The sequence below is a fragment of the Asterias amurensis genome, chromosome 7, assembly GCF_032118995.1.
Source record: "Asterias amurensis chromosome 7, ASM3211899v1".
In the NCBI taxonomy this organism is placed as follows: Eukaryota; Metazoa; Echinodermata; class Asteroidea; order Forcipulatida; family Asteriidae; genus Asterias; species Asterias amurensis.
Genome location: NC_092654.1, coordinates 16,786,039 through 16,812,979, shown reverse-complemented (window position 1 = coordinate 16,812,979; position 26,941 = coordinate 16,786,039). Strand labels below are relative to the sequence as shown.

The 26,941-nt window shown below is 39.6% G+C and overlaps 2 protein-coding genes across 2 annotated transcripts in view; both read right to left on the bottom strand.

Moving 5' to 3' along the window:
* Window positions 1–11,007, bottom strand: part of LOC139939576 (twitchin-like) — a 31,924-nt gene extending 20,917 nt beyond the window's left edge. The window contains exons 1-16 of the mRNA XM_071935577.1: window positions 10,977–11,007; window positions 10,418–10,720; window positions 9,634–9,936; window positions 8,917–9,222; window positions 8,224–8,526; window positions 7,696–7,998; window positions 6,683–6,985; window positions 5,841–6,143; window positions 5,178–5,480; window positions 4,496–4,798; window positions 3,707–4,297; window positions 3,201–3,497; window positions 1,870–2,460; window positions 1,430–1,726; window positions 531–1,121; window positions 16–309 (exon numbers count right to left, since the gene is read on the bottom strand). Of these exons, the coding sequence (XP_071791678.1) occupies window positions 16–309; window positions 531–1,121; window positions 1,430–1,726; window positions 1,870–2,460; window positions 3,201–3,497; window positions 3,707–4,297; window positions 4,496–4,798; window positions 5,178–5,480; window positions 5,841–6,143; window positions 6,683–6,985; window positions 7,696–7,998; window positions 8,224–8,526; window positions 8,917–9,222; window positions 9,634–9,936; window positions 10,418–10,720; window positions 10,977–11,007 (5,422 nt within the window). The remainder of the gene's footprint in view (window positions 1–15; window positions 310–530; window positions 1,122–1,429; window positions 1,727–1,869; window positions 2,461–3,200; window positions 3,498–3,706; window positions 4,298–4,495; window positions 4,799–5,177; window positions 5,481–5,840; window positions 6,144–6,682; window positions 6,986–7,695; window positions 7,999–8,223; window positions 8,527–8,916; window positions 9,223–9,633; window positions 9,937–10,417; window positions 10,721–10,976) is intronic.
* A 628-nt stretch (window positions 11,008–11,635) lies between these two features.
* LOC139939574 (twitchin-like) lies at window positions 11,636–26,632 on the bottom strand (the record flags this gene model as incomplete). The annotated part of the gene is made up of 29 exons (XM_071935573.1): window positions 11,636–11,769; window positions 11,893–12,195; window positions 12,319–12,621; window positions 12,787–13,089; window positions 13,217–13,519; window positions 13,679–13,981; window positions 14,104–14,406; window positions 14,539–14,841; window positions 14,998–15,300; window positions 15,423–15,725; window positions 15,858–16,160; window positions 16,318–16,620; window positions 16,743–17,045; window positions 17,179–17,481; window positions 17,635–17,937; window positions 18,035–18,337; window positions 18,431–18,733; window positions 18,868–19,170; window positions 19,283–19,585; window positions 19,706–20,008; window positions 20,095–20,397; window positions 20,550–20,852; window positions 20,978–21,280; window positions 21,841–22,143; window positions 22,748–22,883; window positions 23,437–23,603; window positions 24,843–25,145; window positions 25,694–25,996; window positions 26,545–26,632. Coding segments are annotated over 29 exons (8,100 nt in total), but the record flags the coding sequence as incomplete, so codon positions are not given.
* Window positions 26,633–26,941: the final 309 nt, after the last annotated feature.

Below are 26,941 nucleotides of genomic sequence, written 5' to 3'. Positions count from 1 at the left end.
CTTATTTACACTCACCATATGGTTCTTTAGCTTCTGTTGGCACAGTGGCCTCACTGAAGCTACCCCTCCCAGCTTTGTTCTCTGCTGCCACCCTGAACTCATATTTCTGGCCTTCTTTAAGGCCGGTCACTTTGTAAGAAGAGTCATCAGTCTTGGCAACTTGAGACCATTTACCGTATGGCTCTTTCTTCTCGATGATGTAATCTGTCACTGAGCTGCCGCCGTCAGAGCTCGGGGCACTCCAAGTTAGAGTCATTGAAGAGGCTGTGATGTCACTGATTGAGGGTCTGCTTGGTGATAGCGGAATATCTGTGGGAACAATTAGGATAGTATATTTCACAGTTCTGTTTAAAAAATGCGGGAACAGTTTATGTTAAAGGTTAAGATAAAGAAAATGATTCAAAAATGTTGTCTAGTGAATTACCATTAAACTTTAAAAGAGTCCTACAGAGGACTATTTTTAATGACCATCTCCTACTTCAAATTCTTCATTGAAAGAGTCTTTAAAAAAAATGTAATACAAAACATACCATAGGGCAATTTAGCTTCTATTACATCTGATGGTTCACTAGTCGGCCCAGTTCCAGCCTTGTTCTCGGCGCTGACTCTGAACTGGTACCTTGACTTCACAGTCAACTCCTCAACACGAAGTGTAGTCTCCTTTACGAGGCTCCTGTTCACTCTGGTCCATCTGTCCCGCGACACGTCACACTTCTCAATGATGTAGCCCAGAATCTTACTACCACCATCCGATTCAGGAACACTCCAGCTCACCGTTGATGACTTGTCGGTGACATTGGAGACATCTGGTTTACCCGGGGCGCTTGGTGGATTAATCTTGATCAAAGCTGGATTACTTGGTTTGCCTACTCCTGCCTTGTTCTCAGCGCTCACTCTGAACTCATACTCGGTACCTTCTGTGAGATTTGTCACATTGAAACTTGTGTCTGTTATCGAGGAGATGTTGACCTTTGTCCAGCGAGAACTGAACTGGTCTTTCTTCTCCACGATATAACCTGTGATTGGAGATCCACCATCAGTCTCAGGAGGTGTCCAGGTGAGGGTCAATGATGTCGGTTTTGTATCTGATATATCTGGAGTTCCAGGTGCATCTGGGACATCTGAAGATAGTAGAAATTAAATATAATCATTAAAGCTCACTATCACAATCAGAATAGATTTGATAATCGCATTTGAAAAATTTGCAATGAGATTGTTCAGTAACTTAGAAAAGCACCTTGGAAAACTGAACATTATTTGTTTTTACAAGGCATACAAATCTTGTTTATGCCAAGTCTCTCTAAGATTACAAGAACATCTTGAGGTACAAACGTTGTAAAAAGTGAACCTGATTACCACTTACACTCATGAAAGAGTTATCCCATTTATTTTTGTTTTTAGAATCTGTTTGCTAACATGATGCACTTACCATACGGCAGCTTGGCTACTTTAGATTCACTTGGCTCACTTGGTTTTCCAACACCAGCTTTGTTCTCAGCGCTGACTCTAAACTGGTACTCTGATCCCTCCTTCAACCCGGTTACTTTGTATTCCAAGGAGGAGGTTTTGGTGACTTCTGACCACCGAGAGGAGAATGGTTCCTTCTTCTCCAAAACGTAGTTTGTTATTGGAGATCCTCCATCAAAGTACGGAGCAGACCAAGATAGTGTCATTTCAGTTTTGTCAACTGAAGTTATTTTAGGCTTGTTAGGCGCATCAGGTACATCTGTTATTAATAAGTAAAAGATATAAAGGAAAAATCTATGAAGTAAGAGATGTTGTGAATATATGTGTCACTTTACTGGAACGGAAATAAAGGACCAGTCACTTTAAGTGCCATAATGAAACAAAAGAGATTAATGCTCTCACCATATGGAAGTTTAGCAACAGCCCTCTTGGATGGCTGACTCGGTTCTCCAATACCAGCTTTGTTCTCAGCTGAAACACGGAACTCATACTCAACATCCTTAGTGAGATCCTTGACTTCGAACGACGTCTCCTTTATGGTTCCTCTAGTAACCTTCACCCAACGATCCTTTGCTGTGTCTCTCCTCTCCAAGATGTATCCAGTTATCGGACTGCCACCAGTGCTCTCAGGAGGTGACCAAGTCACAAACGCAGCCTTGTCGTCGATCTTCTCAACCACCGGAGCATCTGGCACCCCTGGTGGTTGGATCTTCAAGGTGACAGAGTCACTTGGCTTACCAATGCCAGCTTTGTTTTCAGCCGACACTTGGAATTCATAATCTGTACCTTCCTGGAGTCCAGTAACCTTGAAGGTGGTCTCTTGGATGGAGGAGATGGTGACCTTACTCCAGCGATTGCTGAGTCTATCTTTCTTCTCGATGATGTAACCTGTGATTGGAGATCCACCATCACTTTCAGGTACATTCCATGAGAGGGAAAGTGTAGTTGGTTTGGCATCAGATATGGCTAGATTGGTTGGAGATGCTGGCACATCTGTAAGTGGGATAAAAAAGTTTGTAAATAAAAGTTTACCGAACAGTCAATTATTTAAATAACACCAGTAATCAAATGATAAGCTTCTTCAATTTGAAGATTCAGACATACTCCATGTTGAATAGTTATAATAAACTTTATCTTCAAGTACGCGCTAATCCTCCAATCAGATTGGCAGAATGGAGTGGTGATAAAAACCTATATTGCACGGCTAATATCACTACCATGCGTCTTGTGTGTTCTATGTCACACGCCAAGTTTGCTTGAAGATAAGTACGTTATCACACGCGCGCTCGTGGAAATACGGAAAATATAGCGCGTCTGCGTCCCATATCCAACTCGGCCTTTGGCCTCGTTGGATATGGGACGCAGAAGCGCTATATTTTTCCGTATTCCACTCGCGCTTGTGTGATAACTTATAATATAAACCTGAGTTTCTATAAGCCTTACCATTTTTAAAAACTCTGTTGATGAGAAACAATTGCAGTTGATATGAATCAATTGCAGTGACCTGGGTCAAATTTCATAAATCAGAAAACACTGCTTAGCTAACTTTGTTTGCTAAGCATAAAATGAGCTTCGCACCAGTTGCAACAATGTCAACTTCATGGAATTTTGGCTGGTTTCTGCTGAGCAAGATTTTTCTGTGCCAAGTTTGTATGATGATATACTTTATGAAATTGGGACAGCTTGAGAAATTTCACATGCTATATTATAATAACATGTATCTGTAGACTTACCATACGGCAGCTTGGCTACTTTAGATTCACTTGGCTCACTTGGTTTTCCAACACCAGCTTTGTTCTCAGCGCTGACTCTAAACTGATACTCTGATCCCTCCTTCAACCCGGTTACTTTGTATTCCAAGGAGGAGGTTTTGGTGACCTCTGACCATCGAGAAGAGAATGGTTCCTTCTTCTCCAAGACGTAGTTTGTTATTGGAGATCCTCCATCAAAGTCAGGAGCAGACCAAGATAGTGTCATTTCAGTTTTGTCAACGGAAGTTATTTTAGGCTTGTTAGGTGCATCAGGTACATCTGTTATATAACAAGTAAAAGAAATGTTAAGAAAATGGAAAAATATATGAAAGATTGAACAAAAAATAAACAGCAATGTTAACTTGTCTGGGCTTTTTGTAAGAAAATGAAGTAAGTGGTATTGTGAATATTTGTAACTTTACAGGATAGCAAATAAATGAACATTAACTTTGAGTGACATAATGAAAAAGAAGAGATGTATGTCTGACCATAAGGAAGTTTAGCAACAACCCTCTTCGATGGCTGACTCGGTTCTCCAATACCAGCTTTGTTCTCAGCAGAAACACGGAACTCATACTCCACATCCTTAGTGAGATCCTTGACATCGAACGACATCTCCTTGATGGTTCCTCTAGTCACCTTCACCCAACGGTCCTTTGCTGTGTCTCTCTTCTCCAAGATGTATCCCATTATTGGACTGCCACCAGTGCTTTCAGGTGGTGACCAAGTCACAAAGGCAGCCTTATCGTCGATCTTCTCCACCAGTGGAGCATCTGGCGCTCCTGGTGGTTGGATTTTCAGAGCCACTGTCTGGCTTGGTTTGCTTGGGCCTGCCTTGTTGACAGCAGTTATGTGGAATGAAGGCTCGGCGCCTTCCTTGAGAGACTTGACTTTGTAGGATAACTCTTGGATGGGCTCAGAAGTGATTTGGTTCCACCGGGGTGAGAAGGCATCCTTTTGGTTTACATTATAGCCAATGATTGGCGAGCCACCATCAGAAAATGGTACACTCCAGGTAAGCTCAATGGATGTTGGTGAAAGCTGAGTAAGTTTGACTTCCTCAGGTGGTGCTGGAACATCTGTTCAAATAAAACAAAATAAATACAATTGAGTTGTATGTTTATAATTACAGGTGCAAAATCTCAGGTTCTAGCGTGTGAACGCTTGAAGCTTAAAGATTAAAGAGAAGCAATACAGCACATTCATATATCCACTTGAGGTCAGAACAAACCCAGGTTCAATGGATTTCAATTTCAAAACTACAAATCATGTTTTACCATAAGGCACTTTGGCAGTAAGAGGCATCGATGGTTCCGATGGTTTTCCAATGCCAGCCAAATTCTCAGCACTGACTCTGAACTGATACTCTGATCCTGTCTTCAAACCGGTGACAGTGCTCTCAACCTCTACCATCTTGGTTTCCAGGACCCTTGTCCAGGTTCGTGCAAAGCTCTCGCGTTGTTCAATGACATAAGAGATGATGGCACTGCCTCCATCTGATCGAGGAGGAGTCCATTGGAGGAGGATAGAGGTCCCTGAGATGTTTGTTGGTTCTGGTTTTCCTGGTGCATCTGGAACATCTACAGAAGTTTCGAAAATTGAATTTTTGTTGGTACATTGTTATCACAAACACAATGATGATAGGCACTACAATGTTTTGATATAAATTGCATCCTTTGATCTAATTGTACAATTATTTATCATCCTTCTTAATTTTTATCTTAATTTTCGTTTTGAAATTGCAAAATTTCAAAACAAAAATTAAGATAAAAATGAAGTTTAGTTAAAAAAAAAACTTTTAAGTTATATCAAAGGATGGAAACAAAATTATATTTGACAAGAATGATGCCCTTTTGTAAAACGTATATTTAATGAGGAATGGTGTTCTTTATTTTATACTCGGTTTGTCTTATATGTGAATATGCATTTGTTTGGAAAAAAGGTGCAAAACTTAATTACCATATGGGGGTTTAGCTTCAGTAGCATCTGTAGGTGTACTTGGTTTCCCTGTCCCTGCCTTGTTCTGAGCGCTGACCCTGAACTCATACTTTGACCCTCTGGTCAAACCAGTGACCCTGAAGGTCAATTCAGTGATGGCATCTGATGATGTCTTGACCCAGCGTTTACTTGTGACATCTCGTTTCTCTAGAATGTAACCTGTAACAGGACTACCACCATCCGACTCCGGAGAAGACCAGGATATGGTCATAGAATCAGCTGTGATGTCAGAGATGGTGGGCTGCTCTGGGGCTCCTGGGACATCTTAAAACAGAAGAAAACAAGATTTGTTAAGAATATTGGCTCCTTTATAATAAAACAAATGAGAAAGTTCTTTATCCAAAACAATACAAAAAAACGGCTGCAATCTCTGGGCCTCCTGTGCCATCTTAAAACAGAAGAAAACAAGTTTTTTAACCAACGTTGGCTCCTTTACAATAATGCAAATTTAAAATGTTTTCAAATTTGAAAAGCTGCATTAAGAAAAACACTAATTCAATGGATTGACTTCTATCAGATTGGTACAAAAACGCTTGAAGAAAGTTTTAGCTCAGACTTTTGAAACACTTTCAGAAACATTTAAATAAACTAAAAACAAAGTTTCTTTCTTTCTAGTCTGCTCACCATATTTAGATTTGGCGACCCATGCTTTGGAGACATCACTTGGCTTCCCAAGTCCAGCCTTGTTCTCGGCGGTGACTCTAAACTCGTACTGAGTTCCTTCGTTCAGGTCCTTCACCTTGAAGGTGGTTTCTGTGATGCTTTCTCTGGAAACCTTGACCCAGCGAGTTGAGCTGGTGTCTCTCATCTCAAGAATGTAACCTGTGATTGGGCTGCCGCCGTCAGATTCTGGGGGTGACCATGTGACTGTCATGTGACTAACATCGACATCTGTGACTGTGGGCGCTGATGGTCTTTCAGGCACATCTAATGACAGACATCAAGTATGATGGGTGGTTTATTCAAATGTAAAAAATAACATGATTTATTTTGTTTGTGGAGGGGATTGGGCAAATTGTGTTACTGTTTTGAATGTCAGTTCCTCTTAACTGAGAAAATATGTTAACGTTGTTGGTCAAGTTTTATGGTAAAAAAAATAAAAAAAACACTTAAAGATTCAAGAGGAATTTTGTGCATGTTCACATTGAGCTAGTTAGATTAGAGCAATCTGAACAGCAAGGGTGGTTTATGTGTGTCTTCACATTTTAGCTTCTTGATTTTGACATTCTTAAAATGGAAACAATTCACTAAAGGATTGGTAGATTGATGACTCGGACTTAATAAGTGAGCTATCCGAATGAAATGAATGTTTTTTTTCTTCAAATATTACCAAAGTTGTACTTTATCTTTCATAGATTATTTAAGGTTTGGTTGAGTAAAGACAAAATTACTCAAGCTGGATTTTACCACCAGAAACGTGCTATGGATCTACCAACTGATCCACGGACATTATTTAGACGACTTACCATAAGGATGCTTAGCAGTCACAAAGGAGCAAGCATCGCCTGGCTGACCCGTTCCCCGTATATTCTCAGCAGTAACTCTAAACTGGTAGTCCTCGCCTTCTTTCAAATTGGACACTTTAAAGGTAGTCTCTGTAACAGGCTCTTTGGTGACTTTGGTCCAGCGTGAGCTGAATTTGTCCTTGCGTTCGATGGTGTAGCCTGTGATAGGAGTGCCACCATCTGACTTGGGAGGAGACCAGGACAGGGTCATGGAGCTGGCTGTTGTGTCAGATACAGTAGGAGCGCTTGGAGAACCGGGAACATCTGATAAAGAGTTAGTGATACAATTTTTTATAAAAAAGCTAAACAAAATTTATTGTAAGAAAAATTAAGCCAAATTTGAAAAGGTAGAAATTCAATTTGCTGAGATGGCGTTTGAAAGATAATTTAATAGCGTCAAAGTTATAACCTCTATAACATCTATTATATTAAGAATAATTCTTTCTTATCAACTTCATCAATATGGAATTAATTTGTAATGCAAGATTATTTTAATGATCTTCATATTTGTTCAGTAGTGGGTTCAGTTAAGACAAGAGGACATGGTATACCATACATTTTTTTTTTAAGAGTCTGTCCTCTGGTTGTTTAAAGTATTACATGTATTACTAAAATTACAAGTCTCATAGATATCCAAAAACAGGGATTATTTATTCTTATTATTTTTTAGTCTATTCAAAACATCAAGTTTGACTGCCAAAGGCAAAATCACATTGAATTCACAGAATAGAACAAAAATAAAAAGGGGAACATTAAACAGAAAACAATAAATTATAAACAAAGGTTTACACTAATGTAAACACTAAACTCTTATAGGAGGGAGACAGATGTGGTTCATGTTCAGCTGTACTTCATTCATTTACAAAAACAATGTTTTGGTTCTCATACACAGGTTCCTATTCCAACTCCCTGTAATGACTCCTTTTGGAGTGCCAAAAGTTATTTGGATGAAAAGTTTTTACATAAGTACTTACCGAAGGGCGACTTAGCAACTGTTGGTCTAGAGGAATCACTTGGCGTTCCTGGCCCTGCCTTATTGACACCAATCACTCTGAATTGATACTCGTTCCCTTCTTTCAATCCGTCCAAATCACAACAGGTCTCTGAAGCAGACACCTGGGTCACCTTGGTCCAACGGGGACTGAATCGATCTTTCTTCTCGATGATGTAATCAGTGACATCATCCCCGCCGTCGGATTTTGGTGCCGTCCAGGTTAGTTTCATGGATGATTCAGTCACATCGGAGATTGTAGGGATGCTTGGGCTATCTGGTTCATCTTTATATTGAAAAGAGAGGCAAATTTATGAATAATATGAATTGTTATAAAAAATTGTATGGTGTAATTTCATGTACAGTATGGTGTCATTTTGTGTGTTTTTTCCATTGACCTGTACACAAAACATGCCTACTGGAAGCCAAGGCTCTGTGACCTTTTGACAAACATGTAATGTTACAGGTTTCATGGTCTATGATATTAAAAAAAAACCAGCTGCATTCTTACCAAAGGGTAACTTTGCCTTTATAACAACAGACGGTGCACTGGGTTCCCCAACGCCAGCTTTGTTCTCAGCGCTGACTCTGAACTCATACTCTTTCCCTTCGATCAAATCAGTAGCTGTAAAGATGGTATCCATCAGGGGTTTCTTGTGTGCTTTTACCCATCTGTCTCTGCCGACATCTCTTCTCTCTACGATGTAGCCAGTGATCTCAGCTCCTCCGTCATTCTCTGGTGGGCTCCATGTAACCTTGATGGTTGTGTTATCAATGTTTGAAACATCGGGGCTATTTGGAGCTTCGGGAACATCTGGAATTTTAAATCAAAATTTAAATCATTTATTAATAATGACAAGTGTGTGAAATCTCTTCCAAGCATCCTACTAAGTACCCACACAAAACAAAAACCTAGTAGTAGCGTTTCTAAAAATGAAAAAAATTGACATTGTTTTCACATCAAGAAAGTACTTCAACCAACTTTAAATCAATACAGTTTATTTGAAATGACAGTAAGAAATGCTATGGGGTTCATAACGACTTAGACTCAAAAGAAAGAGACAATGACTCCCTGGCTTATATTGATCATGTTCAATCCAAGTACATGAGTGGCATTATACATTATAAGTTGTCACTAGTTGGCAATATAGAAAAGATGAGTGGTAAACTCCCAACAAGAACCACCATTGCCATTAATACTTACCATATGGTGGTTTTGCCTTCTGAGGCCCAGCAGCCTCACTTGACTCGCCCACACCAGCGATATTCTCAGCGCTTACACGGAACATGTAGCTGGTTCCTTCCACAAGGTCGGGCACGGTGAAACTCATTTCAGTGATCAAATCTTCCTTGTGGGCTTTGACCCAACGTTTTCGGTCTGCTTCACATTTTTCAACAACGTAGCCAAGTATGTCTGCTCCGCCATTGTCTGTTGGTGCGGTCCATGTCAGTGTCATGTGGGTGCTGTCAATGTCTGATATCTCAGGGATACCTGGTGCGCCAGGAGCATCTGTTGGAGAATATAGTAAAGTAATTTTATTTACCTGTTCTTTACAGTAAAAAAAAAGTAACCATTGACGGTATTGGTCAAAGTTATTTGATCGTATATGATGTAATGAACAATTTAGTTTTGCCGAACTCAAATGTAAGGAGCAATGTTACACTAATTGCTTCTGGAGTCTTGAAGAATTATCTGGAGTCTTGAAGAAATAGAGGAAATCTATAAGCATTTCACATTGGAATTGTATATAGGACTTGTTATTTTTAACTTGTATTTCTCAAAAACAAAATATTAAACTTTGTTGTATCTAAATAACCCTAATATTTTCCACACATAAGCATGCAAAAATAGATTAATTATTCATTCTCAAGCCCCCATAGCAACCCCCCTCTTGCAGCTCAATCTCCCGATCTTACTTACCATATGGTGGTTTAGCAACTGCCTTATCCGAGGCTGGACTTGGCTTGCCAACACCAGCCTTGTTCTCGGCAGACACTCTGAACTCATACTCTGTTCCCTCCTTGAGGTCAACAACTGTGTACACAGTCTCAGTGATTGAGGTCTCCTTCACCTTCAACCACCTGGAGCTGAAGCGATCTTTCTTCTCAATGACGTATCCTGTGATGGGACTGCCACCGTCTGATGATGGAGCTGACCAGGTTAGCGTCATTGATGTACTGTCAATTTCAATGATCTCTGGCTTACTGGGTGACCCAGGTACATCTGTAAGAAATTTTTTAACAAATTTTCATTAAATATCAAGAACGTTTAGTCTAACACAATTATAAATAAGAAATATACTCATTTAGGGAAAAGAGTAATGATGACAGAAGGTCTAAAACTATGATCAAAATTTTAATCTATTTAAGGAGTCAACTCTGAATTCCGATTAAAGTCTGGACTTTCTCATCTCTATTTGAAACGTAGAAACTCTTCTTTGGCCTGATGTTACTTAAGTATGCAAAATCTAAGTCTTGTTTAGTGACCCCTTGCAGTCAAAAAAGTCAACAACGCAAAGTGCCCCTCTATCAATTCCATCCTTTTTGGAGGTCAATTCCTTTGTGCACATTTTGACACCTATAATAGGTGACACCAGTGTGCTTAAAGAAGTAGTACTAAAAGAAGATTCATTCCAATTAACTTTAAACACTTTAAAGGGGATGAAAAACAAAGTTTTTCACAAAGGTAAACAGTTTGAACTCACCATAAGGTGGTTTAGTAATCCTTGGCTCGGATGGTTCACTGAATGGACTATTTCCAGCCTTGTTGACTGCAGCCACACGGAACTCATACTCCTTGCCTTCAATCAGGTCTTTCACGGTCAGTTCAGTCTCACTAACTGTGTCTCTAACAGCCTTTGTCCATCTTGTGGAAGACGTCTCTTTTCTTTCAATGATGTAGCCAGTGACTGGACTACCACCATCAGATTTTGGAGGTGACCACGAGATGGTAATCTGGGTTCTGTCAACAGCTGTGACTTCAGGCTTGCTTGGCGCTTCAGGTATGTCTTAAATATCAAATAAATTTTTGTTAAATTGGTCATGACCAAAATCAGAGTAGTTGCATTGTCAATTTGGGTAGTAGAAAGTGTCTGGGGTAATTCATACATTGTAGGCAGTGGTGTTGACCAGCGAAACAGGGAAACAGGAGTGATTTTGAGTGCATCAACACACTACTATTTTTTTTATTATTTTTGTGTGTGGGGGGGGGGGTGGGTAACTCTTTTCACAAAGACTATTAATGATCTTCAAGTTAATGAATACGAAAGATAATTGCATATTGCTGATACGACATTTTGATTTTGTGAAAAAGAGACACTCACCATAAGGAGGTTTGGTGATCTTTGGCTCAGATGGTTCACTGAATGGACCAGTCCCAGCCTTGTTGACTGCCGCCACACGGAACTCATACTCCTTGCCTTCAATCAGATCTCTCACAGTCAGTGTTGTCTCAGTGACTGAATCTTTTATAGCCTTTGTCCATCTCGTTGAAGAGGTTTCCTTCTTTTCAATAACATAGCCTGATACTGGATTTCCACCATCAGATTCAGGTGGTGACCAGGAGATTGTAATTTGAGTTCTGTCGACACCTGTGATATCAGGCTTACCTGGGGCACCAGGAACATCTGAGAGTGGAAGCCAAAACAGAAAATTTGTGTAAATTGTCTTTCAAATTAAAACATTTGAGAAGAATTGATTAGATAATACAAACAAAATAGCAAAAGTGAAAAAAAAACCTTTAAAAAACACTAACCATATGGTGGTTTGGTGACTCTAGGTTCAGATGGTTCACCGAATGGACCTGTTCCAGCCTTGTTGATTGCAGCCACATGGAACACATACTCTTTGCCTTCAATTAAATCGTTGACGACAAGAGAAGTCTCTGTGACCGAGTCCCTGTGAGCCTTTGCCCATCTTGTTGAGGTAGTCTCTTTCTTCTCAATGATGTAGCCCTTTATTGGACTGCCTCCATCTGATTCTGGGGCTGACCATGATATGGTGATCTGGGTTCTGTCAACAGCTGTTACTTCAGGCTTGCCAGGAGCGTTAGGCACATCTAGAAATTACAAAAAGATGTTGAAATGTGACTGAACTTGAAGTTTAAACATATGATTAAAAGACTGTAATAATTGAATGTTACAGGTAGGAAAAGAGGATGTTACTACACATAAGGACTTACCATAAGGAGGTTTGGTAATTCTAGGCTCAGATGGTTCACTGAATGGACCTGTCCCAGCCTTGTTGACTGCAGCCACACGGAACTCATACTTCTTGCCTTCAATCAGATCTTTCACTGTCAATGTTGTATCAGCAACTGAGTCTCTCACTGCCTTTGTCCATCTCGTGGAAGACGTCTCTTTCTTCTCAATGATGTAACCAGTTACTGGACTACCACCGTCCGACTCAGGGGGAGACCATGAAATGGTTATCTGTTTACTATCAACAGCTGTGACTTCAGGCTTGCTTGGTGCTTTGGGAACATCTGGTTTAAGTTAAGTAAAAAATGTATAATAATTAGAAAAAATCTTTAAAAACAATTAGTATGATTATAGTCAATCGCCACAAAACAATTTCTAAGATGTATATGCAACATATTTAAACTCACCATATGGAGGTTTGGTTATTGAAGGCTCAGATGGTTCACTGAATGGACCTGTTCCGGCTTTGTTTACAGCAGCTACACGGAACTCATACTTGCTGCCCTCGATCAGATCTCTCACAGTCAATGTAGTCTCACTGACTGAATCTTTGACAGCTTTTGTCCATCTTGTTGAGGTAGTCTCTTTCTTTTCAATGAGGTAGCCTTTAATTGGACTGCCACCATCGGACTTAGGTGGAGTCCATGAGATAGTGATCTGGGTTCGATCGACGGCTGTGACTTCTGGTTTGCCTGGTGCCTCAGGAACATCTGGAAGTTAAAGGATAAAAATTATTTTTAAAATCATGATACAATATGAAATTCCTTACTTTGAATTTTTAGAAGCTTTAAGATAAACACATTAACAAATAAATAACCAAGACCATCAGAATCTTTTAAACAGATATTCACTATTAAATAAGGTGTAACAATTACCGTATGGAGGTTTGGCAATTCTTGGCTCAGATGGTTCACTGAATGGACCTGTTCCAGCCTTGTTGATTGCAGCCACATGGAACACATACTCTTTGCCCTCAATCAAATCCTTCACAACAAGAGAAGTCTCTGTGCATGAGTCCCTGTGAGCCTTTGCCCATCTTGTTGTGGTTGTCTCTTTCTTTTCAACGATGTAGCCAGTAATTGGACTGCCACCATCGGACTCAGGAGGTAACCATGATAGGGTGATCTGTTTGCTATCAACAGCTGTCACATCAGGCTTTCCTGGGGCTTCAGGAACATCTTTAAGAAAAAAGAAGAACATTCAAGATGGATAAGTGTATCTACAAAGGCTTTCCCCATAAAAGAACACTCATTACAAAGGAGTTACAACAATTGTAAAAATACAAGACTTAAAGGATTAGCTCACCATATGGTGGTTTAGTGATTCTTGGCTCAGATGGTTCACTGAATGGACCTGTTCCTGCCTTGTTGACTGCAGCCACACGGAACTCATACTCCTTGCCTTCAATCAGATCCTTTACAGTCAGTGATGTTTCACTAACTGAGTCTCTAACAGCCTTTGTCCATCTTGTGGAAGAAGTTTCTTTCTTCTCAATGATGTAGCCAGTGACTGGACTGCCACCGTCTGATTTGGGAGGCGACCAGGAAATTGTTATCTGTTTGCTATCAACTGCTGTGACTTCAGGCTTGCCTGGTGCCTCAGGTACATCTAGAGGGACAGTGAATAAAAAAAATACACATTAAATACAAACTTGCTTTGTGTTATATAAATAACCTTGAATACATCTTTTGGTTATTGAAAAAAAACCTTATACAAATAATTATTTGGAAATTTCCTTATAAATCTTCAATGGGGAAAAACATTTACCATAAAGAGGTTTAGTAATTCTTGGCTCAGATGGTTCACTGAATGGACCAGTTCCAGCTTTGTTGACTGCAGCCACACGGAACTCATATTCCTTGCCTTCAATCAGATCTTTCACTGTCAATGTTGTATCAGTAACTGAGTCTCTTACAGCCTTTGTCCATCTTGTGGAAGAAGTTTCTTTCTTCTCAATGATGTAGCCGGTAATTGGACTGCCACCATCAGATTTTGGAGGTGACCATGAGATGGTTATCTGGGTGCGGTCAACAGCTGTGACTTCAGGCTTGCTTGGTGCCTCTGGAACATCTAATGAACAAGAATAAATAAATGTCATAGAGAGCAACAAGAACAACAAATTCTGCAAATGGAATGAAATTGTATACAATAAAATGAAAGAAGATCAACAAAATCATTGATGTGAGTCTCACCATATGGAGGCTTGGTGATCTTGGGCTCAGACGGTTCACTGAATGGACCTGTTCCAGCCTTATTTATTGCAGCCACATGGAACACATACTCTTTACCCTTGATCAGATCCTTTACAACAAGAGAAGTCTCTGTAACCGAGTCTCTGTAAGCCTTTGCCCATTTCGTTGAGGTGGTCTCTTTCTTCTCAATGATGTAGCCAGTAATTGGACTGCCACCATCAGACTTAGGAGGTGACCAGGATAGAGTGATCTGTTTGCTATCAACAGCTGTGACATCAGGCTTTCCAGGAGCTTCAGGAACATCTTTGAGGAAAAAGAAAATATTCAAGTTGGAGAAGTGTTTCTAAGAAGGTCTTCCCCATAAAAGAACATTTATTCCAAAGGAGTTGTAATAATTAATTACAAAAACTTACAAAACTTGAAGGATTTACTCACCATATGGTGGTTTAGTGATTCTTGGCTCAGATGGTTCACTGAATGGACCTGTTCCTGCCTTGTTGACTGCAGCCACACGGAACTCATACTCCTTGCCTTCAATCAGATCCTTTACAGTCAGTGATGTTTCACTAACTGAGTCTCTAACAGCCTTTGTCCATCTAGTGGAAGAAGTTTCCTTCTTCTCAATGATGTAGCCAGTGACTGGACTGCCACCGTCTGATTTGGGAGGCGACCAGGAAATTGTTATCTGTTTGCTATCAACTGCTGTGACTTCAGGCTTGCCTGGTGCCTCAGGTACATCTAGAGGGACATGAATAAAAAAATACACATTAAATACAAACTTGCTTTGTGTTATATAAATAACCTTGAATACATCTTTTGGTTATTGAAAAAAAACTTATATAAATAATTATTTGGAAATTTCCTGATAAATCTTCACTGGGGAAAAACATTTACCATAAGGAGGTTTAGTAATTCTTGGCTCAGATGGTTCACTGAATGGACCAGTTCCAGCTTTGTTGACTGCAGCCACACGGAACTCATATTCCTTGCCTTCAATCAGATCTTTCACTGTCAATGTTGTATCAGTAACTGAGTCTCTTACAGCCTTTGTCCATCTTGTGGAAGAAGTTTCTTTCTTCTCAATGATGTAGCCGGTAATTGGACTGCCACCATCAGATTTTGGAGGTGACCATGAGATGGTTATCTGGGTGCGGTCAACAGCTGTGACTTCAGGCTTGCTTGGTGCCTCTGGAACATCTAATGAACAAAAATAAATAAATGTCATAGAGAGCAACAAGAACAACAAATTCTGCCAATGGAATGAAATTGTATACAATAAAATGAAAGAAGATCAACAAAATCATTGATGTGAGTCTCACCATATGGAGGCTTGGTGATCTTGGGCTCAGACGGTTCACTGAATGGACCTGTTCCAGCCTTATTTATTGCAGCCACATGGAACACATACTCTTTACCCTTGATCAGATCCTTTACAACAAGAGAAGTCTCTGTAACCGAGTCTCTGTAAGCCTTTGCCCATTTCGTTGAGGTGGTCTCTTTCTTCTCAATGATGTAGCCAGTAATTGGACTGCCACCATCAGACTTAGGAGGTGACCAGGATAGAGTGATCTGTTTGCTATCAACAGCTGTGACATCAGGCTTTCCAGGAGCTTCAGGAACATCTTTGAGGAAAAAGAAAATATTCAAGATGGAGAAGTGTTTCTAAGAAGGTCTTCCCCATAAAAGAACACTTATTCCAAAGGAGTTGTAATAATTAATTACAAAAACTTACAAAACTTGAAGGATTTACTCACCATATGGTGGTTTAGTGATTCTTGGCTCAGATGGTTCACTGAATGGACCTGTTCCTGCCTTGTTGACTGCAGCCACACGGAACTCATACTCCTTGCCTTCAATCAGATCCTTTACAGTCAGTGATGTTTCACTAACTGAGTCTCTAACAGCCTTTGTCCATCTAGTGGAAGAAATTTCCTTCTTCTCAATGATGTAGCCAGTGACTGGACTGCCACCGTCTGATTTGGGAGGCGACCAGGAAATTGTTATCTGTTTGCTATCAACTGCTGTGACTTCAGGCTTGCCTGGTGCCTCAGGTACATCTAGAGGGACAGTGAATAAAAAAATACACATTAAATACAAACTTGCTTTGTGTTATATAAATAACCTTGAATACATCTTTTGGTTATTGAAAAAAAACTTATATTAATAATTATTTGGAAATTTCCTTATAAATCTTCACTGGGGAAAAACATTTACCATAAGGAGGTTTAGTAATTCTTGGCTCAGATGGTTCACTGAATGGACCAGTTCCAGCTTTGTTGACTGCAGCCACACGGAACTCATATTCCTTGCCTTCAATCAGATCTTTCACTGTCAATGTTGTATCAGTAACTGAGTCTCTTACAGCCTTTGTCCATCTTGTGGAAGAAGTTTCTTTCTTCTCAATGATGTAGCCGGTAATTGGACTGCCACCATCAGATTTTGGAGGTGACCATGAGATGGTTATCTGGGTGCGGTCAACAGCTGTGACTTCAGGCTTGCTTGGTGCCTCTGGAACATCTAATGAACAAGAATAAATAAATGTCATAGAGAGCAACAAGAACAACAAATTCTGCCAATGGAATGAAATTGTATACAATAAAATGAAAGAAGATCAACAAAATCATTGATGTGAGTCTCACCATATGGAGGCTTGGTGATCTTGGGCTCAGACGGTTCACTGAATGGACCTGTTCCAGCCTTATTTATTGCAGCCACATGGAACACATACTCTTTACCCTTGATCAGATCCTTTACAACAAGAGAAGTCTCTGTAACCGAGTCTCTGTAAGCCTTTGCCCATTTCGTTGAGGTGGTCTCTTTCTTCTCAATGATGTAGCCAGTAATTGGACTGCCACCATCAGACTTAGGAGGTGACCAGGATAGAGTGATCTGTTTGCTATCAACAGCTGTAACATCAGGCTTCCCAGGAGCTTCAGGAACATCTTTGAGGAAAAAGAAAACATTCAAGATGGAGAAGCGTTTCTAAGAAGGTCTTCCCCATAAAAGAACACTTTTTCCAAAGGAGTTGTAATAATTAATTATCAAAAACTTACAAAACTTGAAGGATTTACTCACCATATGGAGGCTTTGTGATCCTAGGCTCAGATGGTTCACTGAATGGACCCGTTCCAGCTTTGTTTACAGCAGCCACACGGAACTCGTACTCCTTGCCCTCGATCAGATCCTTTACAGTCAGTGATGTTTCACTAACTGAGTCTCTCACAGCCTTTGTCCATCTTGTGGAAGACGTCTCTTTCTTCTCAATGATGTAACCAGTGATTGGACTGCCACCGTCTGATTTGGGAGGTGACCAGGAGATGGTTATCTGTTTGCTATCAACTGCTGTGACCTCAGGCTTGCCTGGTGCCTCAGGAACATCTAGAGGGACAGTGAATAAAAAATACACATTCAATACAAACTTGCTTTGTGTCATTGAATAGCCTTGAATACTTCTTTTGGGTATTGAAAATAACCAATACAAATCCTTATTTGAAAATTGGCTTGTACAATCATCACTTGGATAATATTTACCATAAGGTGGCTTAGTTATTCTTGGCTCAGATGGTTCACTGAATGGACCTGTTCCAGCCTTGTTGACTGCAGCCACATGGAACTCATACTCCTTGCCTTCGATCAGATCTTTTACTGTCAGTGTTGTGTCAGAAACTGAGTCTCTAACAGCCTTTGTCCATCTTGTGGAAGAAGTCTCCTTCTTCTCTATAATGTAGCCAGTTATCGGACTGCCACCGTCGGATTTTGGAGGTGACCAAGAGAAGGTTATCTTGGTGCAATCAACAGCTGTGACTTCAGGCTTGCTTGGTGCCTCTGGCACATCTAATGAACAAAAATAAATATATTTTAACACAATTCAGCCAATGTTGAACACAAAAAATGGACAGAATATCAACAAAAACATAGATGTGAATCTTACCATATGGCGGCTTGGTTATCTTGGGCTCAGATGGTTCACTGAATGGACCTGTTCCAGCCTTGTTGACAGCAGCAACAAGGAATACATACTCTTTGCCCTCAATCAAATCCTTCACAGTAAAAGTAGTCTCTGTAACTGAGTCTTTTACAGCTTTTGTCCACCTTGTGGAAGAAGTCTCTTTCTTTTCAATGATGTAGCCAGTGATTGGACTTCCACCATCAGACTTGGGAGGTGTCCAAGTTATAGTGATCTGTTTGCTATCAACAGCTGTGACTTCAGGCTTGCCAGGGGCTTCTGGTACATCTGAATTGAACACAAGTTTAACTATTTTAATACTCAACAATACGAATGAAATCAGGTGGAAATAGAACTTAAATTTATGAGAGATTTATTTACCATATGGTGGTTTTGTGATTCGTGGCTCAGATGGTTCACTGAATGGACCTGTTCCTGCCTTGTTAACAGCAGCTACACGGAACTCATACTCCTTGCCTTCAATCAGATCTCTCACAGTTAATGTAGTCTCAGTGACCAAGTCTCTAACAGCCTTTGTCCATTTTGTAGAAGATGTCTCCTTCTTCTCAATGATGTAGCCAGTGACTGGACTTCCACCGTCTGATTCAGGGGGTGACCATGAGATGGTAATCTGCTTGCGATCGACGGCTGTGACCTCAGGCTTGGAGGGTGCTTCTGGGACATCTAAGAGGGGAACAAACAGAGAAATGAGACACACTCCCTAACGCATAAGTATCAACAAAAAGATCCATAGTTTTAAAATACTTTAAATTAATGAAATAAAAAGACCTTGTAACGAATATTTTTCAATAAGTTACCATAAGGAGGCTTGGTGATCCTTGGTTCAGATGGTTCACTGAATGGACCAGTCCCAGCCTTGTTGACTGCAGCCACACGGAACTCATACTCCTTGCCTTCAATCAGATCTTTCACGGTCAGTTCAGTCTTACTAACTGAGTCTCTAACAGCTTTTGTCCATCTTGTGGAAGAAGTTTCTTTCTTCTCAATGATGTAGCCAGTGACTGGACTACCACCATCAGATTTTGGAGGTGACCACGATATGGTTATCTGGGTGCGGTCAACAGCTGTGACTTCAGGCTTGCTTGGTGCCTCTGGAACATCTAATGAACAAGAATAGATCGTTAAAGAGAGCGAGAAGTACAACAAAATCAGCAAATGGTTTAGCACAAATGCTAAATGATCAACACTATGTATATGTAATATGATTCTCACCAAATTGAGGCTTGGTGATCTTGGGCTCAGACGGTTCACTGAATGGACCTGTTCCTGCCTTGTTGATTGCAGCCACATGGAACACATACTCTTTACCCTCGATCAGATCCTTTACAACAAGAGAAGTCTCTGTAACCGAGTCTCTGTAAGCTTTTGCCCATTTCGTTGAGGTGGTCTCTTTCTTTTCAATGATGTAGCCAGTAATTGGACTGCCACCATCAGACTTAGGAGGTGACCAGGATAGAGTGATCTGTTTGCTATCAACAGCTGTTACGTCAGGCTTACCAGGGGCTTCAGGTACATCTAGTCATTAAAGAACATAACCAGTTTTAACTTAACTTAATAAACCAAATCGTTGAAAGAATAAGGTTTGAAAATACAAACAAAAAGTGAGGAAGACGCCTTTAAAAATGATAAACTTACCATATGGAGGTTTGGTGATTCTTGGCTCAGATGGTTCACTGAATGGACCTGTCCCAGCCTTGTTGACTGCAGCCACACGGAACTCATACTCCTTGCCTTCAATCAGGTCTTTCACGATCAATTCAGTCTCACTAACTGTGTCTCTTACAGCCTTAACCCATCTTGTTGAGGTTGTCTCTTTCTTTTCAATGATGTAGCCAGTGACTGGACTTCCACCATCAGACTCAGGAGGTGTCCATGAAATGGTTATTTGTTTGCTATCAACTGCCATGACATCAGGCCGGCCTGGGGCTTCGGGAACATCTGAAAATAATTGTTGACAAAAAGTTCAGTAACAAGAGCGTTTGAAAAATTTCAATTCTTTCTTGTTTAAATGGTGTTCATCTTACCATATGGAGGTTTGGTGATCCTAGGCTCAGATGGTTCACTGAATGGACCCGTCCCGGCCTTGTTGACTGCAGCTACATGGAACTCATACTCTTTGCCTTCAATTAGATCTCTCACTGTAAGTGTTGTGTCAGAAACTGAGTCTCTAACAGCCTTTGTCCATCTTGTGGAAGAAGTTTCTTTCTTCTCAATGATATAGCCAGTTATTGGACTTCCACCATCAGATTCTGGAGGTGTCCAGGAAACAGTGATCTGTGTACTGTCTACTGATGTGACTTCCGGTTTACCCGGAGCTTCTGGTACATCTAATTACAAAAGGCAAAAGATGAAGCCATTACATACAAAGCCTCACATTTCTCAGAAAAAAATACTCGTGGGTATATGGTGCTTCATTCCAAATGAGCCAATTTGAATTAGAAAACCTTTTAAAAGAATTTTTTTAAATGAATTAAATTACCATAAGGAGGCTTGGCTTTAGTTGGTTCAGATGGCTTGCTGAATGGACCCGTTCCAGCTTTGTTCACAGCAGCAACATGGTATTCATACTCGTTGCCTTCAACAAGATCTTTCACAATCAGTGTCATCTCTGTAACGGGTTCCTTGGTCACCTTTATCCACCTGGTTGCAGATTTCTCCTTGCGCTCAAGGATATAACCTGTGATTGGACTACCGCCATCAACAGAGGGCGTTGTCCATGTCACTGTCATGAGAGTGCTGTCAATGTCGCTGACTGTTGGGGCATCTGGAGGCCCAGGAACATCTGGAAAGGAAAATATAATTGTAATGCATGAAAATTCCAACTATAATTTTACACGCTTCAACAAAATAAGATAACACGTTTTTATCTCTGAGTGCTAGCTAGAGTTTAAGGTTGAAAAACCTTACCATATGGTCTCTTTGCTTTCGCAGGTTCAGATGGCTCACTAAATGGACCCGTCCCAGCCTTGTTGACTGCGGCCACATGGAACTCATACTCCTTGCCTTCAACCAGATCTCTCGCTATCAGTGTTGTCTCAGAGATCGGCTGCTTAGTGACCTTTGTCCACCTAGTGGCAGTTTTCTCTTTACGTTCCAGGATGTAGCCAGTAACTGGACTTCCGCCATCATCAGATGGCTCTGTCCAGGTGACAGTCATTTTACTGCTGTCAATGTCACTGACTGTAGGTTTCTCTGGGGCACCTGGAAGGTCTGCAAAAAAAATTTAAAAAAATGGAAGTCACATTTTTTGTCAAGAACGGAACATGTTGAGTAACTTTGAGAATCAAAAGTGTTCCAGCTTCACACAATACAAATATGTACAAACAAAAAATCAATAGGAGAATTCAACTTTGATTTTATTTTTTGAAGTGAATTTAATGTCCCCTTATTTTGATTAACACTTTGAGAAACTCAATTCAATTTGAATGGTGTTTTTTCCACAAATTGATTAAATGTTAATTTGTTTATTGTTAAATGTTTTGGATCAATTTAGTTTTAAAATGTTTGCATACAACTGTTTTGTTTAACCTTCACTTTGTGGCTAGTGGATTAATCAGAATACAAAATTTTCACGGATGTTCTACAATTTTTTCTGAGAAATATTTTCAAATGAAATTCTGCTCTGTCTGAGCAAGTTGTCACTCAACAATCGGTTAAATTCTAGATTGAAATTTGCCCACGACATGCACAAAATCTACGACCATAACAAAAAGTGCCTTTCTCTATATTTTTGTTATGAAAACAAGACCACTCATACTTGGTAGACTTACCATATGGAGGCTTGGTGATCCTTGGCTCAGATGGTTCACTGAATGGGCCTGTCCCAGCCTTGTTGACAGCAGCCACATGGAATTCATACTCATTGCCTTCAATCAGGTCTTTCACTTTCAGTGTTGTCTCTGATACAGGTTCCTTGTTTACTTTTGTCCATTTCGTGGAAGTCTTCTCCTTGCGTTCGAGAATGTAGCCAGTGACTGGACTGCCACCATCAACACTTGGTGGTGACCAGGTGACCGTGATGCGAGTGCTGTCTATGTCACTAGTGGAAGGTCTTTCTGGTGGTCCAGGAACATCTAAAGAGAGAGGGTTTAAATCATTGACATGTAGAAACTGACAGTACTTTTTTACCATAGCCAGCATCTCTGCTTACTGAATCCTAAATGCTGAAATTGATTCAAATCTCTATTTGAGGTATTCTTGGTTTTTACTCGCAAGAAATAACAGATTTTAAAGCAATTACATGACAAAAATTAATAATAAGAAATTAGATAACCCCTTTTAACAAAGATTAAGTTTTAAAATAATGAAATGTAAACCTTATGCACTGTTTTTCTTTTTTTTTAAACAAACATTTCCAAACAAAAATAGGCAGAACAGACATAAGACCATGGCTATTGAAGAGGTTTTCCTATTCCTTATTCTTTATTTGGCCATTAAACAATCACATAAGGTAAGTAAGTAAAATGAATATAAAACTAAAAAACTAAATAAAAAGCAAAACAAACCATAAAGGCACAAGAAATTTACAAAACAAATGTAATGTGATGGCCAGGATTAGCACAAGTATAACACTATAGCTCAAAAGCCTGGTTATACTGTTTGTTTGTTTATGTTTTGTCAACACTATGATCTACTGAAAAAGATATGAACTTGCAAAGTAACATGAAGGGTACTTACCAAATGGCAGCTTAGCAACGATTGTATCAGAGGGTTCACTGGGGTTACCCACTCCAGCTAGATTCTCTGCAGACACCCTGAACTGAAAGCTGTTTCCTTCAATCAAATCGGTGACTTTGAAAGTGAGCTCCGTCACCTAGAAAAAAGAAACAAAAATAATGTTTATTAATTTTGGTTCAACCCATATACATGTACACCGATGTGTGTTGGCAATATATACTCAGTACTTTCCAGAGTTCTGTGAAAAAAAAATCACAGGCATATTACTCAGGTGGGACTCGAACCCATTACCTTTGCAATTCTAAAGTAGAGTCATACCAACTAGACCGCCAAGATTGCCCGGATGCAGTTAGAATCCTATGTTTTAGCAGCGCGATCAACATCTCAAAAAATGAGGTACAACCCAATATATAAGACATTTTGAAGAACTGCAATACGATATTGAAGATCTTAAGTTCGAAGTATAATCAAGAACAAAGAGAAACTTCAAATCACTAGAAAAAATAAAAAGTATGATTTGATGGGAAAATAGTTATATAATAGATGTTAAATTTGCATCGTGGATAAAGAATATTAATTTTTGAAAAAACATAAAAATCAAGTACTTTTTTAAGAAGATTATTTTGGGGAGCAATTTGAAAGTTGTCTTTGTTTGCAAATGTAGTTATATTTAAAGACCAATTCCTCACTTTTTCTCGATTGGCTCTGACCCAGCGACCACGGCTGACATCACATCTTTCAATGATGTATCCAGTCACAGGGGAGCCACCATCAGATTCAGGCGGGTTCCATGTAATAGAGATAGTTGTAGCATCCACATTCTCTGGTATGGGTTTACTGGGCGCCCCTGGTACATCTAAAACAAGAATAGAAAGGATTCCCTTCACTGTTTATAGTTTAAAAATGGTCACCATGTTATTTATAAACAAAGGTTATAAGCTGTGAGCAGGACTCAAAAGGTGCTCAATCCATGAAAACCTAAAATGAATTGTTCAAGTCCACGAAATCCAATTCACCTTCCATATAACTACTAAAATTTAGAATCTGGCATACGGTACTCTATTTATACATAAATTATTTTGCGCTATAAAAATCGAACCCTACTATATGTAGTGTCTTCCCAACATTAAAGGTGAAGAAAATGTGCCAAAATTTACAAGATTTTTTGATATAAACTTTTTAGTTAAAAGTTCTAAAGGCAAAGATTTCCAGATATTTCTTAAGAGTTTCAAAAGCAGATTCAGATCTAGAGAGTCTGCTTTCCAAAACTGCCCTCTCCATCTAAAAACACAATATAAAACAAACAAAAAGCAGAACTGTTTAAAAAAAAAAAAAAGAAAAGAGCCGTTTGCAAGGTAATTGGATCGCTACCACCCTTTCAAAGAGTTCAGGATTTCCCCAAGTGTAGTTTAATAGAGGCTTTATACTTGATCCTTGGAAAAAAGTAGGAAGATTTTATCAAGTACAAGGGCTGACCTACTATGCACATGGTGTAGGCTGGAATAGACTTTTCAGGCGTTATTAATAAGGGAATAAAGGGGTAGCGACGAGTTCTTCAACGACGTTTAAAGCCGGCAGGGTTGGCGGCCGTGTGATAAAGGCCCGAGCCAAAGGCAAAAGCCTTTATCGCACGGCAACAACCCTGCAAGGTTTTAAATGGACGTTTAAGAACGAGTCACTACTCTCTTATTCCCATTCATAAATGCCCTTTTGTTAAAAACGTTAACAAATACAGTTATAGACACTTTAACAATTTAAATATTTTTTTTCCAAAACTTTGTGAAAAATCTGTTCGATGCGCATGGGTTGTGTGTAAGCGCACGCTTAGATTACGCGCTGTTACTATAGCTATGAATTGCGTTCTGCCTGATAATCTTGCGCGCCCGACACGCGGAAGCCAGCTTGTTATAAACAGCTCCAGTTGGTCATTATCAAAGGTTTAAACACCCCCACGTGACGCGCTCTCCACCAATAGGAGTAGAGATACTGTCTGGGGTATTTATGAATAACAGTTTTACTGATGTTTCTGAAGGGGAAAAAATCAGAAAACAGACTTAAGTAGAAAGATATCATGCCTGATAACACAAGATCTCACCATATGGTGGCTTAGCCATGTGAGTGTCTGATGGCTCACTCGGTTTACTCAAACCGGCTTTATTCTCCGCACTAACTCGGAAAGTGTACTCCTTTCCCTCAATCAAGTCAGTACAAGTGAAAGATGTATCAGTCAGCGGGCTTTCCTGAACTTTGACCCAGCGATCACGACCAACTTCCAATCTCTCCAGAACATAACCAGTGACCTTGCTACCTCCGTCAAACTCGGGAGGAGACCAGGTGATGGTCATTTGGGTTCTGTCGATATCAGAGATGTTGGGCTTGGCGGGAGGGTAGGGAACGTCTGTTAGAAATGGAAGTGTGAGTGAAGATGACAAGCAATGATATGATAAAAGATGACAGGAATGATGAATGAATATAAACTAATATTTTTCAAAGTTGTTATTAAGGAAGTTAACATGAGAATGGATTCATTATTATAAGACAAAAGTCTCCAGTTGGAGAAAGAAGATTATTTATAACTAGAAATAAACAAGGAATGAAAGAATAATTCATAAAGTCAGAGGAGATGAAGTGAAAATAAAGTAAAGATTCTGCAACTTAGAAATAAATGAATACTTGTTGGTGTCAGTTGAAGGCTGATAGAGGTCTTTTAAGAAAAAAATAATGTAAACTGAAATTTCATTAGATTCATGCTTTGTTATGAGTATGATTGGTATATGGTATACCTTCATTGGCAACAATAATGTTTCAACAAGTTCAAATGAAATGCACTTTTATGAGAAAGGGGTAACAAAACAATTTAACCAAATAAAAATATAATCAAAACACAATCAACTTCGAAAAGATATAAGGAATAAATCCAGAAAGGGAACATAAGACAAATCTTACCAAATTGATGCTTGGCAACAACAGGAGCCCCCATCTCTCTCGGTTCACTCTGTCCGTGCTTATTCACTGCACTGACCCTGAAAAGATACTCATTCTTTTCCAGAAGCTTAGTGACGGTGAACTCCAGCTGATCAGACTTCGTCGTGCCCGCTTTAGACCACGTGTTTCGTTTCATATCCCTCTTTTCGATGATGTACTGAGTGATTGGGCTACCGCCGTCATCTTCTGGAGGTCCCCAGGAGAGAGAGATTGTCTCAGGTGTAATGGCGGTTACACTTAGGTTGGTCGGTGGCTGGGGCTTGTCTGTTTGGGGAAAAAATAAGAACAGATAATGAAAACACAGATCTGATTCGGGTCATTGCAGAACAAAACATTGTCTTTCATCAAACTTTTCTACATTACACTTCAAGTTGGAAGATTCAACTGGGAAATAACGTGAACTCTGGTTAGTAATAAAAAAAATTCACGTCTTATAATAACCAAATTATAGTTGCAGTTTTGAAATTTATATATATGGAGCAGGGTTCGTATAAGATTTTAGTCTTGATATATGGTAACTAATACATTTTTTGGAATAAAAAGTGATATATTTTTCCATAACCGCAGTACTTAAAGTGAAATGATTCTCAAAATGCATTACACACCCCAAAGCTGCTGTACTTCTTATCATGTAAGTTTTTATTGACATTTATTTTCAGGGTTTTACCCAAACTTATACAGACCATTTAACTTAAGCTCCTGGGAAGAATAAGTTGCCACTTGTTATTAATGTAATTAGTTACCACTGTAATCATATCGTCACACTGGATGCCACAATTACCAAATAATTAAAGTTAATTTCTTTTACTCACCAAGAACGATCACCTTGACGATAACTGTATCTGAACCAAAGTCATTGACTGCAATGATGGTATACTCGCCGAGGTCTGTCCTCTCTGACTTATCAATGGTTAGTTTGACCTTAGCCCTGATGTTGTTATCAGTTGTTATGGTAATGCGTTTGTCTGGCTTAAGCTCTGTGTCGTTTCTTGACCAAGTTGTGGATGCTATCGGTGACCCGATGACAAGGCCTTCTACAGTGATCTTGCTACCAGCTTTGACAGTGACTGTCAAATACTTGGTTTCGATCTCAATCTTTGGTGGAGCTAAAAATTGATAAAAAATAAAACATTTCAAATATTTCTTTGTCTTGGTAAAGTACAACAGATTCGGCCTAAAATGGTAACCTTACTATTGCTAAATATGGCA